General features: G+C 47.8%; 3 protein-coding genes across 5 annotated transcripts in view; 1 reads left to right on the forward strand and 2 right to left on the reverse strand.

Moving 5' to 3' along the window:
- Positions 1–685, reverse strand: part of ACSBG1 (acyl-CoA synthetase bubblegum family member 1) — a 42,740-nt gene extending 42,055 nt beyond the window's left edge. The window contains exon 1 of the mRNA XM_039384074.1: positions 604–685. The gene's annotated coding sequence lies outside the window, so the exon portion shown is untranslated. The remainder of the gene's footprint in view (positions 1–603) is intronic.
- A 794-nt stretch (positions 686–1,479) lies between these two features.
- Positions 1,480–7,116, forward strand: DNAJA4 (DnaJ heat shock protein family (Hsp40) member A4). 3 transcript variants are annotated; one of them, XM_027712225.2, is made up of 8 exons: positions 1,480–1,566; positions 1,703–1,849; positions 3,336–3,516; positions 4,415–4,519; positions 5,262–5,489; positions 5,573–5,803; positions 6,328–6,428; positions 6,512–7,116. In XM_027712225.2, the coding sequence occupies exons 2-8, from the start codon at positions 1,718–1,720 to the stop codon at positions 6,728–6,730; spliced, it is 1,197 nt and encodes a 398-aa protein (XP_027568026.1). In that variant the 5' UTR covers positions 1,480–1,566; positions 1,703–1,717; the 3' UTR covers positions 6,731–7,116. The 3 variants fall into 3 exon arrangements, with proteins under 3 accessions (XP_027568026.1, XP_027568028.1, XP_027568027.1); XM_027712227.2 differs by having other exon boundaries at positions 1,496–1,548; XM_027712226.2 differs by having other exon boundaries at positions 1,517–1,584.
- Positions 7,117–7,927: 811 nt separating this feature from the next.
- On the reverse strand, positions 7,928–15,350 carry WDR61 (WD repeat domain 61). The gene is made up of 10 exons (XM_027712230.2): positions 15,286–15,350; positions 15,166–15,193; positions 14,786–14,891; positions 13,568–13,740; positions 12,354–12,502; positions 11,893–11,986; positions 11,078–11,171; positions 10,340–10,432; positions 9,623–9,701; positions 7,928–8,214 (listed from the first exon to the last, which is right to left on the reverse strand). Exons 1-10 carry the CDS (start codon positions 15,295–15,297, stop codon positions 8,125–8,127), a joined length of 918 nt encoding a protein of 305 aa, XP_027568031.1. The 5' UTR covers positions 15,298–15,350; the 3' UTR covers positions 7,928–8,124.
- Between the last annotated feature and the right edge of the window lie 1,747 nt (positions 15,351–17,097).

Raw genomic sequence — 17,097 nt, forward strand, 5'->3', positions numbered from 1 at the left:
TTCCCCCCGTTTTCTTTTTCTCCGTTTCCCACTGTTAGACAACACAGGAGGGCTCTGCTTCCCAGTCCCCCTGACTCCTAACCTGTGCTGGAATTGGCAGGGCAGGGCACTGCAACCTTTGGGTTACCATAACCAGGGGAGATGCTCTGGCTTTAAAAAACTGTTCCCAGGAATGAAGAGCTGTTTCCTGGAATAAAAAAGTGGCTCGTAAGCACTTCTACTCAACTCAAGTTTAAACAAAATCTGTTCTCAGTTCATACAGCTTTTCTGTATTTTTCAGCATTAAGTTGCCATCTTCTACAAAAACATGCTTTTGCTCAGGTCCCACACCAGCACCAGCACTCTCCTTTTCCCTGAGCAGTAAATAATTAACTGGGGACCTCTGGTTGCCTGGAGAAAGAGGAAAACTACCCCAGCTTCCGAGCCTGCTCTCCGCAGGCCAGCTTGAGGAAAGGGCGAGTAACAGATACGCAGCAGGGGCACAGCCCAGTTAATTTAAAAGGCCCCAAATCCTGAGGAACAAGGCGTCAGGAGCACAACCTACTAATTAACCAGATCTAGCGCCCAGCCAGCACCCGCCGCCCAGCGCGGGGCAGTTCGTACCAGGGTGCTCGCCGGGCTCTGCCTGACGGGAATTAATGGATTCCACCGGGAAGGGAGGGAAAGCGCCGCCGGCTGAGGCGGCTGCCATGAAATGGCCCCTCAGGGCCGCGGGTTTGCGGGAGTGGCCCCAGCGCGTCCCTCCCTCAGGAGGAGCCCCCTCGGCCCCAGCCGGGCCCGCCCCATTTTAGGTCCGTCTAAAGCTGACACAGATGGAAGATTTCTGGCCTAGGCAGAAGTGATTGTTTCTACATTGCAAACGTATAAAATAAGGAGTTTTTAAAATATATTTTGAATTCCATAGTCACACTTTAACCCTAGTGAAAAAGCCTATCTAAAGCCTCTGTTTAACACATTTACGATGTTGAAACTTTCACTACATATACATAGTGAAATATAAATTTTCACTGTGTTTACATGTATTACGTATAAAGAAGAGGTAAGAACAGGCCTGCATTATCACGTTAGCCTGGCTGTTAGTTCACAGCTCATACTGAGGGGCAAACTGCTCGTCAGTGCACTGCCCGCGTACAGGTTTGTGTGTTAACCGTGCTGTGGGAAAGCCAGGCCCGTCCCGTCAGCTCAGCTGTGCAGACTGTGGGATTAAGGATATTCAGGGCTCTTGATTCTAAAATCTCAAATTAAACGCCGAGCCCCCCGCCTCAGACTGACACTCGGCCTCAGACTCGGCCCCGGGCCCCGCCCCACGCTCCTCCCCGGCGCGCGCCGCCGGTGACGTCACGCGCGAGCGTTCCAGACCGTTCCAGTCGTGACGTCACGCGCGGCGTCATTCCAGAAGATTCGGCCGGAGCCCGTATAAAGGGCGCGGAGGGGGCGGGGCCGCGCCGGGAGCGCAGAGCGGGCGGCGGGAGAGGCGGCGGGAGCGGCACCGGGATCAGCACCGGCACCAACACCGGCACCGGGATCGGGATCAGCACCGGCACCAGGGTCAGCACCGGCACCAGGGTCAGCACCGGCACCAGGGTGAGCGCGGCCCGAGCGGCCTCCGCGGGGCGCCGGGCGGGGCGAGCGCGGGGGTGACCCGGGGGTAACTCGGGGTAACGCGGGGTAACGCGGGGTAACGCGGCGCCTCCTCCCGCAGGCACCCACAGCCACCATGGTGAAGGAGACCGAGTACTACGACATCCTGCAGGTGAAGCCCAACGCTTCCTCCGAGGAGATCAAGCGCGCCTACCGCAAGCTGGCGCTGAAATACCACCCCGACAAGAATCCCAGCGAGGGCGAGCGGGTACGCTGGGCCGGGGCCGGGGTCGGGGCCGGGGCTAGGCCGGCGTCCCTGGGCCGCCCGCCCGCCCTGAGGCAGCGGCGGCTCCCGGCGGCTGCGGCGGCCCCTGCGAGGGGCAGGGCCGGGGTCGGGCCGGGCCTCTCAGGCCGCAGGAGGGGTTGCGCCCCCGCAGGGCGGGCGTCGTTCCATCCAGCGGGCCCGCAGTTGTAATTTAAATCCTGCACCATTACATGGAGGCTCCCCCGCTCCCGGGTCTCGAACAGGCCTGCGAGGCCCGTGCGGGGCGGAGGGGATGCGGGAATTCCTCTTTTTGGACGTGGTTCTTCCCAGTGTCCCCGTGGTTGCAGTAGATCAGGTGCGGGTTAAAAGAGGCAAAGCTGGAAGGGTTTTTAGTGTCCCAGTGGCCACCGTGCTGTTACAAAGGCCGGTGGTGGGTCCAGCTGCCAGCACTGCCGTGCTGGGTGGGTTTGTGTGCCTGAACAGGAAGGGTTTTCCTTAGGGAAAAATACTAATGCTGATGTACAAGGTAATAACCATCCCCAGGGGATCGCTGGGCTGCACGTGGGTGGACTGTGTGCAACAAAAGCACGATCTCAGCACAGACCCTCTCAGCTCCACGTGTTGGCCCGGAGGGTAAATGGGCACCACCGTCTGAGAACTGTGGATGGGATTGTTTGTCTAAAAGCTGGTCTGATAATACCTTAACATAGGAATAGAAACTCCAGATTTATGTCTCTAGTATACTAACTTACAGAACTCAAGTTAAACAGTAGTCAAAGGTAACCTTTTCTGCTTTTATTCTTGGCATGCCTTTTTTTTTTTTTGCTTACACTACTTTACCTGATCATAAGCAAATCAAGTTTCAAATGGAAGTAGTCGTTCAGTAATAGCAAATTACGTTTAAAAATTCAGTTGGTAACCTTAGTAATAGGAAATTCTTTATAGCTATTAAAAAAATCCTTGGTTGTTTTGATACAGTGGGTGTTTTGATTCGTATCTAAGTCCTCGTGTTTGTGATGAGTAAGCAGCCCCAGTGTGTGGTCACATCAATCCCTGTTAAGTTGTAGCTGGATGTACCAGCTCAGCAGGCCTGGAGGATCCCTGGGTAGCTCAGGGCTGACTGGCACCAGGGCCATGAGCAGCTGGGGACCTGCAGGACTCGGGGGACAGCACCGTGTCCCTCTCAGTGGATTCCTTAGAGCTTAGAGTGGTGGTTACAACCACCCCAGCCATCCAAGCATAGTCTGCATATGCTTGTAAGTTGGATGTGACTCTGAATTAAGCCCAATTAAAATATGGGAGGAGGGGGGAGAGGGAGAAAGGGGGTGGTTTTCCTGGACAAAAGTGTGCCCTTATAGGAGTTTCCTGTTGGAAACACACAAATGCTGCAGGAGGGGGCTGTAGGGGCTCGGTCTGAAGGTGGAGTTGATATGAGAGGGTTACTTTTCCTCTTGGTCATAGCTGTTCAGAGCTTCTTTTTTCTTTTTAGTTTAAACTTATATCCCAGGCATATGAAGTTCTGTCGGACCCAAAGAAAAGGGACCTCTATGACCAGGGTGGGGAGCAGGCTATTAAAGAAGGAGGCCTGAGTGGCGGCAGCTTCTCTTCACCCATGGACATCTTTGACATGTTCTTTGGTGGTGGAGGCCGAATGAATAGAGAGAGAAGAGGTACTCAGTTCTAAACAAGTTCTAGAAACTCTAACCATGCACTTCAGCATAAAACACCGTGCTATGGTACTGCTGTTCTGCTAAGTGCACATAGTGTGGATATTGTTGCAACAATAGAATAAGTAAACTATGATTTTTCTAGTTACTCTAGCATTAAGATTCTAATACAGTAGATAACGTAACTTAGCCATAGCAATCTTTTTCTGCTAAGTTCTATTTGTTTTTTTTTTATTAAAGGGGGTGTGGGTAGTCTGTAGGGGAGGGGGAAATATTAGTAGGTCAGCAGTTGAATTAAACCTATTTTAAGTTACCTTTTTCCAGATCTGTGCCTCACTTGCTCATATGCTTTGGGCAACCTGCTTCAAAGGACACCATCAACTTAAAACTTCAGTAACATTAAATCTCATGAAAATATTTGGGAGAAATTCTGTGAAACTGAGCACAGAGTGCTACCAAAAGCACAGTATGATTTTTGTCTTTTCCATGCCCAATGCCTGCTGAAGGAGCAAGTAGTGACTTGCTGTAAAATCATTGAAATTATGCTATGAAGTGGCATGGAAATTCATAGGTAGGCATAACAGCAACTTCTAAATTCAAAGATCTGAAGCTGGTAGTGTCCTTGCATCTTGCTGTTTCAGTTAAGCTTATAAAATTAGGAGTAGGGGCAGGGATAGGGTGGCTTTAATGATGCTTTGCTTAATTACAGCTCAACTTTTATGTTTGGATATAAATGGGTGCAGCTTAGTGGAAGCTGATGGAACTGCACATGCTTTTAAGGGGGCTGAGCTGTGTTCAGAGTTTGGAATGAAGTTTGCATTTCTTCAGTGAGACTGTGCATGAACATTTGTCTTCCCAACAGCTGAACAAGTATTAACCTTTCCCTTCTGTTTTTTTAAAGGCAAAAATGTTGTGCACCAGTTAGGTGTCTCTCTTGAAGACTTATATAATGGTATTACAAGGAAACTGGCACTGCAAAAGAATGTTATTTGTGCAAAGTGTGAAGGTAAAAAAAAAAAGCAAGTAATGGTTTCAAACCCCTCTTACTTCAGGGGATTTTTCTGTGTGTGGGGGGATTGTCTGGGGCTGAGAATAAAGTGTGGAGGTTTTCTTACTTTCCCCTCTCCTTTTTCTTCTCCCCTCTCCTCCCTGAGAGTCTGCCAGGTTATTTAGAACAAGCCTCTCAAACCCAGTGATATAAAGTGATTGTTCTGATGGCAGACTAAAACTCGATGAGTTGTAGTTAGAGGGACCTCAAATTAAAAGGATCTTCATCCAGAACTTGAATGGAAATGTCTGCTCTGTAAAACCTTTTTCAATTGCTGTGGGTAGGAGTCCAGCTTGTGTTATGCAACTCACTTTACAGTTACTAAGTATCCAAAATGACTGGTCTCCTTTGAGGTAAATCTTAATAAGGTCTTGTATCTTAGTACTCAGTTCAATATTTGGCAAGCAGATTCTTTTCCAGTTATTACTGGAATGTCTGGGTCTTGAATTTAGTATGCTGGTAGTTCCTTGGAAACCAGGATTTCCTGGGAGGTGGGGTGGAGCTAATACAATAAGCTGTACAAGCATCTTGCTTGAAGCTTCCAGCTTGTAGGGCATGTTTTTGGTGATGGCAACTAAACTTCATTACTGAACTGCTCTTAAGTTACCCTAAAGGTGCTCTTGCAGTCAGTGAGTTCCAGCCTGACTGCTGCAGAGTAACTGTTCCTGAGACTGAGATCAGTCTAACTCTTTTGTCCAAGGTTATGGTGGAAAGAGAGGGGCAGTAGAAAAATGTCCTGTGTGCAAAGGAAGAGGAATGCAAGTCATAGTCCAGCAGATCGGACCTGGCATGGTACAGCAAATCCAAACTGTGTGTCCAGAATGCAAAGGCCAAGGGGAAAGAATAAATCCCAAGGACAGGTGTGACAACTGCAATGGCTGTAAGGTGGTGAGAGAGAAAAAGATCATAGAAGTCCATGTTGATAAAGGTAAGGACTGTGTGTTTGTGCCGTGTCCCTGATCTCAGCCTGCACTTAGTTCTGCTGAGAATAAAGGGGTTTCTCTTCCCCAGGTATGAAAGATGGTCAGAAGATAGTGTTTCATGGAGAAGGTGACCAGGAACCTGATTTGGAGCCTGGAGATGTTATAATTGTGCTGGATCAAAAGGATCACAGTGTCTTTCAGAGACGAGGGCATGACTTAATCACAAAAATGAGAATTCAACTCTCAGAGGCTTTATGTGGTTTCAAAAAGACCATTGAAACTCTGGATAACAGAGTCCTTGTCATAACATCTAGGCCAGGTAGGTGTTACAGTTCTAATTCTGTATATAAGCTGTATCAACTGCTTGACTGTCTCATTGTGTCTGGACTGGAGTTTTTTGGGGAGATTGTTTGGTTTGGTTTGGGTTGTTTTTTTCTAACCAGGTGATGCGACAGATTCAAACTACACTGGGCAGTAATTTCATTTAGATGGTTCTTTGTCATTCTTGTCACTCCTTCTACAACATGCAGAGTTACAGCTAAAGCTGTCAAATGCTGCTTAACAAACCTCAGCCTCAGCTGGTGAATAGCCAGGAAAATATTAGAGGCGAGAATCTTCAATTATCTGTTCATTCAGACTGAAGGCTGTGCCAAGAAAAGCTGATTGCTCTTCGAGAAAACTGCCCAAATGTTTAGTGCTTCTCAGTCTGCATTCTTTCTGTGAACTGCTTGGACTGTCCCCGAGGGGCTGTGACAACACTGCCTGTGCACAGCCCTGCTCTGGGTGGCTGGGAAGGGGCTGTCACATCACACGAGCTCACTCCCAACTCCTGCCTCCCTGCAGGTGAGGTGATCAAACACGGTGACCTGAAGTGTATCTACAACGAAGGGATGCCCGTCTACAAATCTCCAATGGACAAAGGCAGCCTCATTATCCAGTTCTTGGTAAGTTAAATACTCCTCTGTAGCCACGACGCTCGTGTTTGCACCAGGGGTGGGAACTTCATTAAAAATGTCTACAATTGTAGGTCCAGTTTCCAGAGCACTACTGGCTCCCTCGGGAGAAGCTGTCTCTGCTGGAAGCTCTGCTTCCCTCCCGAGAAGATGTGATGGTCACAGACGACATGGATCAGGTGGACCTTGAGGATTTTGATCCCAACGAGCAAACCTACCGGAACAGCGCGGGAGAGGCGTACGAGGAGGATGAGGAGGGTCCAAGAACGGGAGTGCAATGTCAGACATCTTAAAGCAAGGTGGAGGGGATGTCATCTACCATGTAAATTTTCACAATGAAAACTGCATGGCTGTAAGAGCCACTGCTTGTGGTTTTTGTGTTCAGCAAATTGAGTTGCTGCGCTGTCGGTATCACCTTTTTGTAACTAATTTATATTGTGTTCTTGTAGTCTTTCTATATAAAGCCAATGTCACACAGCTGAGAGCCAGCTGAGTTGGTAAACATTTTCCTTGCTGTGAAGGTTCTCAATTTATTTCACCTCTGCTATTTCTAAGACTTGGGCAATATGGATAGAGGCTAAGTGGAGTGTCTTATGTAAATACTTTCATACTGGAAAATTAATTTCATAGAATAAAACATAGCAGAATAACTTCTAATAAATAGTACTTCACATTTTCTCTTGCTTCTCTTGTACTTTCTGAGCCACTCTCGAGCCCCCTTTACTTAAGGAAGTTTTTCTAAGCTCTGACTCCTCTCCCCTAGTGTAGCTCATTGTCCAGGGTAGCTGCACCACGAGTACCTGTCTCACTCTGTATTTCAGGAGCATTCTGTGCATGCCCCCTCCCTACCTCCTCCCCTTCTGCCCTGTCTTCCCCTGGGTTTACAGTAGCCTTCCTTCAGCTGCTTCTCTCTTAAGTGTGACTCAAGGTTACAAGCTGTCCTCTGCTGTGTTACATACAGGCAAATACTTCCAATAAAATTTTGACCTTTCAGAAGCTCCAGCTTTGTATTTCAGCCTTCCCTAGAAAGGTTTTGACTTCCTCCTAGGCATTGTGTACTTGTGCCTTAACTAAGATGAATAAGCCAAAACCCCAGGCTGTGGGTACAGTGCTGCTGTTTTATAACATGACCAGGTCCCACAGTGCCATGGTCACATTAAAGCTTTTTATACCTGTTTTCTAGCAGTGTTTGTATTAAGTGAGGGTTGGAAACAACTGGCACCTTTTGGGGCAGTTAAACCAGGGTGAGTGAGCTCAGTGTACCCCACGATTGCTGAGTCCCTGGGACAGCATCAGGATGAGCCCAGGCTGTCATTCCCCACTCCTCCAGCCCAGCTCAGCCCATTTATTCTGCTAAAATAAGACTTGGCCAATGCTCTCCAGCTCCAGTCTATTTATGTAGAAAGGCAGGGGAGATTAACTGAGCAGTTACTTCACCCATGACTGTGTACTTCCAAAAATACATTTTTCCAAGGATTAGACACGAGGACTTGCAGCCATAGCTTTTATTTTAAAAAAGTAAGGCTTTTCTCTCATGCTAAACAAAATCAAAATTGGATATAAATGTATCTGGGTTTGCAGGTCAGTCTGAAATGGTTTTATCATACTAAAAAATTACATAGGACAGGAGCTGTCCTATGTAATGAAACTGCCCCAGGAGTTCACCAGAGGGTCTGAGTCAAGACATCTAAACTGGACAGTCATAAATATGGATTTCTTGGTCATCTCCAACAGATACAATTTTGGACCCACTTCCGTTGTATTTCACTCCCCAGACCTGCAAATAAGATACACAAGGTTATCAACAGAGGACAAAGAATGTCTTTGTGGCAGTTTTATTTATTACAACAAGCAGAAGAGGGAGGATTATTCAAAATTCCTTAACAGAGCTGGTGGTGCAATTCTGGTTTCTGCTTTCCCAGCAGGAGAGGCTGGTGGAGCACAGAGGGACACTGCCATCTAGGAGCATGACAAGCTCCTACAGCCCATGACCATGGATCACACAATCTAAAGATACTTGAAAAAGGCTGGAAAGCTGCCTAAATCAACCCCAGCATTTTCACTCTTGCCCACGCTGTGGCCCTTTCTGAAAATAGTATTTTATAGTGCAGGAAAGAGAGGAAGTGTTCTTCGTGCAGACTGACCATCCTGAGGGGCTGAAGAATAATCTGGTTTATCCTTGGGCTATTTGAGAGAGACATTTCCTTAGCAGTGCAAAACTTAGCAGAATTCAGGTCAGTCCTCTGATTCCAGACAGTTACACAAACTCTGAAGGGACATGAGGGAGATGAAGGGACCCAGCACATCCACGTGGGATTGCACAGTGGGGGTATTTGGGGCAATTTTGTGCACTCTCTTGCATTAAAACCAAAACCCAGCCTTCCCACCAACTCTGCCTGCCCCAAACTTCCTGAGATTACAGATACCAGCTAAAACAACAGGGGAAATCAAATTCCACCGGGTACTTTCATATTAAAACTTCCCACAGCTGTAGGTAACTGAAAAGAAGGTCATCAGCAAAAAACTACTGTGGAAGAAAGAGCTCAAATAAAATCTGGAATAATTCCCTTTGTTAAGTCTTGCTCAGTGATCCATTAAAATACAGCATTTTTCTATTTTATCACCTAACATTTGGACAAAGAGTAAATGGTAGAAACCTAACTTCTCCCCTCTCAGGTTTATTAATAATAATATTAATTAATATTAACAATTATTATTTATTAATAAACAAACACTTATTAATTGAGCAATAAATTTTAAAAACCCCATGGTGTTACAGACATTTGGAAGGGGAAGAAGTCCCAAGTTTCAAGGCTGCTTTCAAGCACTGCTTAGATAATTCCATCCTTTTAAATAAGCATTTCCCCCCTTACACAGGCCCATGGTGTACAAGTGGCAGAAACAAGTAAGACTACAGCCAAAGGTAACAAACACAGCCTGGAAAGACTCTTGGCCACTCAGAATTGCCCTTATTTGAGCCTGAAAAATGTTAATTACTTGGAAGAGATCAACCTACACACTTGCAGTATTAGGTCGATATTAAGGGACAAATAATCACAAACACTTCTTAAGTTCCTGCATGACTGCAGCCCAAAGCTGCAGCCCCAGGGGGAAGCACAAATGTGCACAACTCTTAACAACTCAAGTCCTCCTGGGAACAGTGACCCAGGGAGTCACAGTCATACCTGGTCCTGGTGGTCAAAGAAGGTGTGAACGCAGGTCCTCGTCCCAGCATCCCAAACTTTTACACTTTTATCAGATGAACTGAAAGAAAAATAATGCTGATCAATATTTAAAGTAATAAATTAACTACAGTTTAATGCAAACACTAAAAGGTCTCCGTGGTAGACACAAGGAACCCTCTTTCACCCCTCTAACACAGGGATGAAGTAGCAAAGGAGAGCGTCTTCTGCCAGGTCCCAGTCACCTTTAAATTACATTTACTGTTCCAATATCTGCAGTGTGAAAATGAAGACTCCCATTTTGGCCAAAATATTCTTTCAGGCAAGTTCTTGGGATAAGGAAACTTCTGTTCCCTCCACTTGGCCCCCCAGCTGCCTGAGCTGCTTTAAGAATTAACATTACAGTTCAGGTAGATTAATGTACTACCACCTTTGGCTGCACTTTTTAATTCAACAGCAATTTTTCAGCTATTAAGAATTAAACTGCCTTTCCCAGGTGTCTTTCACTTGTAGGGAACTGCACTTATGAGATGACTTATACTATAAAATACTATTCACTACAACTGGTATTGGCTCCTGAGTCTTTTACTGTGTTTTATTCCATTATAGATCCCACTGCAATTTGTACACATTTACTTTTTATGATCCATCTCCCTTTATAAACATAAAACCGTATTTTTTTTTTTCAGTGAGCATAAACAAGTTAAAAGTCCTCAATACCTGGAAACAAAATGGGTGTCATCAGGACAAAATGCTACATTTAAAACCCAGGATCCATGACCACTTAAGGTGCCAGCCAAGTTTGCATGTTGCCTGTGGAAAGAACAGATTTGAACATTTGGTTTGTGGATTCCAGGGGAAAAAGCTACAGGAATATACTCGAGCTAGAGCAGTCAGGAATGGTTCAACAGAAGGTGACCTCTGGACACTTGTTCAGCCAAGCTGAACTGGTGTTACCACACATCCTGCTTTTCAAACAACATACAAATCAGTCACTAAGAAGATACATCAGAGGACAAAATAGTTTCACCATGAAGAGGTCAAAGCAATGAAGGTTTAGGGGAGTGAAGATCACTGAAGCAGAGCCTTTTCCTCCCCAGGGTCTTCAAAGGTTTTGCACAGAAATAGGTCACAAATGTAATTTCTTGGGGACAGAGCAGATGTGTAAGGAGGGTGAACACAAACTCACAGGACAGATACACAAAACAACCAGCCTGGTCCCTACAGGGCAGATATGAGGAAAGTAATTTGTTTCCAAGTTATGGCTGTCACCTACCCATGCATTTTAAAAACCAGCTGAGGATGTAGCGTGTTATGATTTAAGGTTCTTTGTCACATAAAGAAGTCACCAAAAGCTGAAGGGAATTACAGAGAGTAGAGGGTCTGATGTGTTTTTTGCAGTCTCAGCCTCTGTCAAAGCTGCTCTCCTGTGAGCACAGCTGGCAGAGCCCAACTTACACGTCGTAGATTTTGATATATCCATCGTCTGAGGCCGTGACCAGCAACTGAGAGTCGGGGGAGAACGTCAGGGAACGAATGGGCATGGCATGACCTGCAATTCAGAGAGACACGGGGCTCACAGTGCAGCCACTGCTTACTCAGGACAGCTACACCACCACAGCAGCCCCTGTTCAACCTCTGCAGCCTCTGCAGGCCTCTCCCCACAACACAAAATGGAAAGGGACAGTCATTCTCAACTTTGAAGGCATCTCCAACACAAGAGCATCTCATTTTTTTTTCAGCTGTGGGTCCTTATTAGAAATTATGTCATATTTTCTAGGATGATTTCATATTGAAGTGGTTGGGTTTTTGAGGAACTAAACTGGGCAGAAACCACATGAACGTTAAAAGCCCATTTATCTGTTAGAAAATGCACGTCTTCTACCACATAAAGTGTTCAGTTCTTTTTTAGAACAGCAAGAAATTGCTACAGAACTGATACCACAAGGAAAATCATATGCCTGGCAGCACACATTTGGCTTAGCTTGTTTCCCTCTGCAATGCAAGGAACTACAATTTAAGAATTTAGTGAGGCATCACTGGCTGTGTCTTTTGAAAGGGTTTTATGATGCAAGCCCGAGTTTACAGTTTGCCTCTAACATTTTAAGTGGTTGAAGGTAGAGCACATTAAGTAACTAAATACTGTCTAATGGACAAAAACATCAACTCATTTATGCCACGGCTGTTGTAGCTCATTCTGACTTGCACTGTATCCTTTAATTCTGTTGAGGAACGAGGCCAGAACTCGGGGATTGCCAATCCCAAACCATTACCTTCGAGCGTGTGCAGGAGTTTTCCAGTTGCAATGTCAAAAATATTGATGATTCCATCTATTGCTCCACTGGCCAAGTATTTTCCATCTGGGCTCTGTAATACAAACACAAGAAGTGTGACTCAGCATCTGTGTGCATTTGTGCTGGGTAACTCCTGACATTCCCTTGGCAGCTTTTCACAAATAACGATCTGCTCAAGATCCCTGGGCTCCAGAAATCCTTGTGATGACTTATTCAGAAGAGGTGTATGAGCAAGATCAAAGTGTATTTCCCATATATGCAGGGGGGGGGAAATGTCACACAATTTGTGCTTGGAACTACCACAGTATGGCTGTCATTTAGTGTTACGTAGAGATAAACTGACAGATGGAAACAAAAATATCTATTTACAGAGATACCTATTTACAACAGATCACTGTGACAGCAATTTCACATGAGAAATTATCAGTTGTGCTTCTTACATAGGCAATGCTAAGGATGAACTTCCCTCTGGTGTCCAGGGAATATTCTTTCTTTCCAGTTTCAACACCAAAAATATTTACTTTCCCCACATGACTTCCTGTGGCCAGGTACTGGGAGTCAGGTGAAAAAGCCAGGGACCAAGCATCAACTGTGTCAAAAAGAAAAAATGAGTTAGCTGGATCCCTGGCTCCTGTTTCTAGTTCTTATTCAACACTGTCAGCTCTGTGTGCATCTGTTTAGATATTTAACCCTCTACCTACTCTTAATACACTCAACTCTACTCATACAAGTTACCCCTTCTGTGTAATTAATGGAGCACAGCTCGAGCCATTTATTTATGTTTAGTGAAAGATTACATTTTATAGTAAGACCCTGATCTTATTAGACCCTCCTGGAACAATAAATTGAGAACTTAAGACTGCCTCAGTTAAGTCTAAATTCCTACTTTTCCCCTAGTACAAAAAAAATTATAAAACTAGTGAAAGAAAGCAACATTGGTTATCCAGCAAAGCACAGAAGGTGCAGGAGAAATGCAGATACACAAACATAACACAGAGCAACATTCCTGCAACTGAAGGTAAAAACCCAGCATTTTTTATAGCAGTGCAATGTATTTATCTGGCACAATGTAATTCACAGGTGTTTTTCTATAAGTTTAATATTAATTACCTAAAACACTGCAAGGTTGCTCTTGAGTTGCTATTAGGTCTATTACATAATAGACTAATTCAAGAACAATTAGTGATTGCCAGTGGACCAATGAAATACTTGGAATAAGACCTGAGGCCCTGAATTCCAGCCTGGAGGACATTACCATTGTTAACATTGATAAATGCTCTGAGTTGCTCACTCAGGGCTGGATGTGCTGCATAAACAAGCACCACACACAGAGCTCAACTTCAGTGCAGAAGTTTCTCTGTAAATTAATCTGAATAAGCCACTTGAGTTATTTCTTTGATCGAGGATATTTTTATCAATGCACCTGTAAGTGCAAGCTGCTTTCCCTCCTGCTTTGGTGCACACAGCAAAAAGCCTTTCCCCCCGTGCCTGAGAAAGCACAGAAACGACTGTACGATTCCTGGCACCGCTCCGTGCTGAGCTCACCGAGCCACGGCCAGTTCTGCAGGTTAAAACAGCCCCAGCGGTGCCCTCACACAGCCAGCCCTGCCCTGGGCAGCCCTGGCAGCAGGAGCAGCTGAGCCCTGGCACTCACCGGGCCCGGCGTCGATGGATTTGACCTGCTTGCCCGTGTCCAGGTCCCAGAGGCGGATGTGGGCGTCCAGGGAGCTGGAGGCGGCGATGGCGCCCGTGTGGCTGATGTCCACTGACACCACCCCCAGCTGGTGCCCCTCCAGCGTCCACTGCAGGTCCAGCTTCTCGTCGTTCCTGGGGGGCAAGGGGAAGGGGAGCCCTGTTATGAACAGCTGGGGGGGCTGGATGATCCCCAAAGCAAACACACCACCCACGTTCCTCCAGTTTAACTCAAGGGGGACCCAAGGCCACCCATGGAAGAATTTCTTTCCAGAGAGGGTAATCAGACACTGGAATGGGCTGCCCAGGGAAGTGGTGGATTCTCCGTCCCTGGAGGTTTTTAAGATAAAACTGGATGTGGCATCAGTGCCATGGGCTGGGAACTGCAGTGGGGTTGGATCAAGGGTTGGACTTGATGATCTCGGAGGTCCCTTCCAACCCAGCTGATTGTATGATTCTGTGATTCTATGGAATGGGAAGAGAGTGATGCACAAACTCCCTGTACTCAAAGAACTCACCAATCAATCACTGACCACATTCCTGCAGAGCAGGCACTTCACCCTCAGTTTGGGAACCACCCAAAAATGTCCATCCCACAGCAGGCTGTGGGTGCCCACAGAGCCAAAGCTCCTCTGTCAGCACAGCAGGACATGGTTATAACCATAGCCAAGCTCCCCATGTCCCTGAAGTGGAGCTCACACTTCACACTGCTTGGCCCGAGAGACAGAACAACTTCTTTGCAAAAGCACCTCCATGAGGGTTATCAGGGTTTATTTACCTTTTACTAAAAAAGCAAGCTGTCATTTCCTCTTTCACTCACTTCCCATTATTCCTTTCACAGGACACATCTCCAAGCTGTCTCATCAGAGGCTGCATTTCTCATTCCTTGGTTTAGAAACAAATCAGGTGTTGTCTGGCAGACAACATGCAAAGTCTGATGTGCATTTCCAAAGGGGTTCCCATTCTGTGGCAATCAGAGCCCACCAGAATGCCCCCCTCCAAGAGAAAGCCCCCCCCCACCAGTGAAGTTCTCCTGCCCAAGGGAACAGCTCTGTGTGCTAGGCCACCCCTTCCCTGGCATGACTTCTCAATCCCTGTGCACTGTGGAAGTCCAAAACTGCTGCATCTCCACACTGACTACTTCCAAGGCCTAAAACTGGTTAAAACACGGAGCACTCACCACTTCCAGACCTTCACCAGGTCATCCAGAGAACCAGAGATCACCGTTTCAGAACCATCATTTTTATTTTTCCCCCAGGCCACCGACCAAATGGCATCATCGTGGGCTGAGAGGGGAGACAAGCACAGAAATGAAAAACTCAGTGGTTTCTGCTGACAGGAGACAACAAGTGGCGCTGGTGAGCGCTGCCAGTGGCCCTCCTCTCCCAGAGCCCACTTTTCGTTGTTGTGTGACCCAAGGCACGGCTGAACAAACAGCACGGCAACTCAGATCTATCCATTATATAGCCATGACCAGCTCTCCTCACACCTACGCCTGCCATTACCAACTTTAATCGCCCCAGAACACCAACAGTGCCCAACCCGCCAGCGTTCGCTCACCTTGCTCTTGCTTGAAGAGAATACCGTACTAGAAAGAAAAAAATAACTAATATTACACATGAGCAGCCTACAAACGGCCAAGCCAGAGGTCAGAGGAGCTGAGGCGGTGTGTTTATTTACCTGCGTGGTCATTTCTGTGGGAGCGATCCCGGCGGGAGCGGCCTGGGAGCAGCCGCGCACAGCGCCTGCCGCCGTCGCGCCGTGATGACGTCACTACCACCGAGAGCGCGGCGAGAGTGCCTCTGCCTAGCGCCGCGCCGCTCTCTAGCGCCGCCTTGTGGCCGGGAGGCTCCCCCGCCCCATGCGGCCACAGCCCGGCTAGAGCGGCCCCGCGTCCCACAGAGCCCTCAGGGACAGCGGGGCTGAGCCCCTCCATCCGTCAGAGCCGTCACGGACAGCGAGGCTGAGCCCCCCGATTCCTCAGTGCCTCAGAGACAGCCGGGCTCATCCCCCCGATCCCTCAGGGACAGCGAGGCTGGGCTCTGCGATCCCTCAGAGCCCTCACGGACAGCGGGGCTGAGACCCCCGATCCCGATCCCTCAGGGACAGCGAGGCTGAGCCCCCCGATCCCTCAGCGCCTCAGGGGCAGCGGGGCTGAGACCCCCCCATCCCGATCCCTCAGGGACAGCGGGGCTGAGACCCCCCCATCCCGATCCCTCAGGGGCAGCGGGGCTGACCCCCCCGATCCCAGGTCCCTCAGTTGTGTCCCCCAGTTCGCAGCTGCAGTGCCATGGCAGCCCCCCCGTCCCCTCCCGCTCTCCCAGTGACCCCCCGGGCGCGGGGCCGGGGCTGTCCAGGAGCCCTGAGCGCCTCTGGGCTGCGGTACCACCGTCGTGCTGGAGGCACAGGGGGATGAGGGCTGCCCTCCGTGTGAGGAGCTCAAGAGCGCGTATCCTGAGGCTGCAGCAGGCCCGGGGCAGGCGCCGACCGACCCCGCGCTCCGGGCACTCTGTGACACCGCCGCCATCCTGCCCCTGGCTCTGATCACAGCACAGAGGGTTTAACTTCCCACAGTCACAGCACCACTGAGGTTGGAAAAGCCCTCCATCAAGTCCAGCCTGTGACTGATCACCACCTTGCCAACTAAACCAGAGCGCTGAGTGCCACGTCCTGTCGTTCCTTGGGCACCTCCAGGGCTGGGGACTCCAAACCTCCCTGGGCAGCTCCTGCCAAGGCCTGACCACCCTTTCCAGCAAGAAATTCCTCCTGATGTCCAACCTGAGCCTCCCCTGGCACAGCCTGAGGCCGTTCCCTCTCCTCCTGTCCCTTGTTCCCTGGGAGCAGAGCCCGACCCCCCCCCGGCTCCCCCCTCCTGTCAGGGAGTTGCAGAGCCAGAAGGTCCCCCCCGAGCCTCCTTTTCTCCAGCTGAGCCCCCCCAGCTCCCTCAGCTGCTCCTGCTGCTCCAGAGAGGAAGTTTCCCAACTAATCATCTACTTCAGACTACAAAAAAAAAAAGGTATGACTTTTTTGGAAGCTGAGTTTTTTCAATTTGCTGCCTCTCCTTGAGTTAGAACTGGAAAAAATGTCTGACTTAAAGTTCAGGAGAATAAATCAGATTCCCCGAGGCTTAAAATTAAAGACAAAAAGCTGGTCTTTCACAGCTTTTAATCTGTTTTTATGTGTACACAAAGCTCTTTGAGATCAATGGAACTTGTCTGAGTAAGCAGAGTAACAACTGAACCAGGAATTCTGAATGTATCTTAGCACAGCTCTGCAGTCAAGAATGAAAATCTGGGTAAAACTCTTACACATAATTACAGACTTTTACATATAATTACAGAATCCTTAGTTGTCTGATTAGGCTGAGCTTTCAGAAGACTTTAAGGCGTATTACAATGTATTGAGTTTCAGAAAGCCTCATTTTCTCGTTAGTAATGACGCAATGGTAAACATTTTCCCAAAGTAAAAGAAATTATTTCTGTCTCTACCAGG

The sequence above is a fragment of the Pipra filicauda genome, unplaced genomic scaffold (assembly GCF_003945595.2).
Source record: "Pipra filicauda isolate LSUMZ 115617 unplaced genomic scaffold, ASM394559v2 scaffold338_size783178_pilon, whole genome shotgun sequence".
In the NCBI taxonomy this organism is placed as follows: Eukaryota; Metazoa; Chordata; class Aves; order Passeriformes; family Pipridae; genus Pipra; species Pipra filicauda.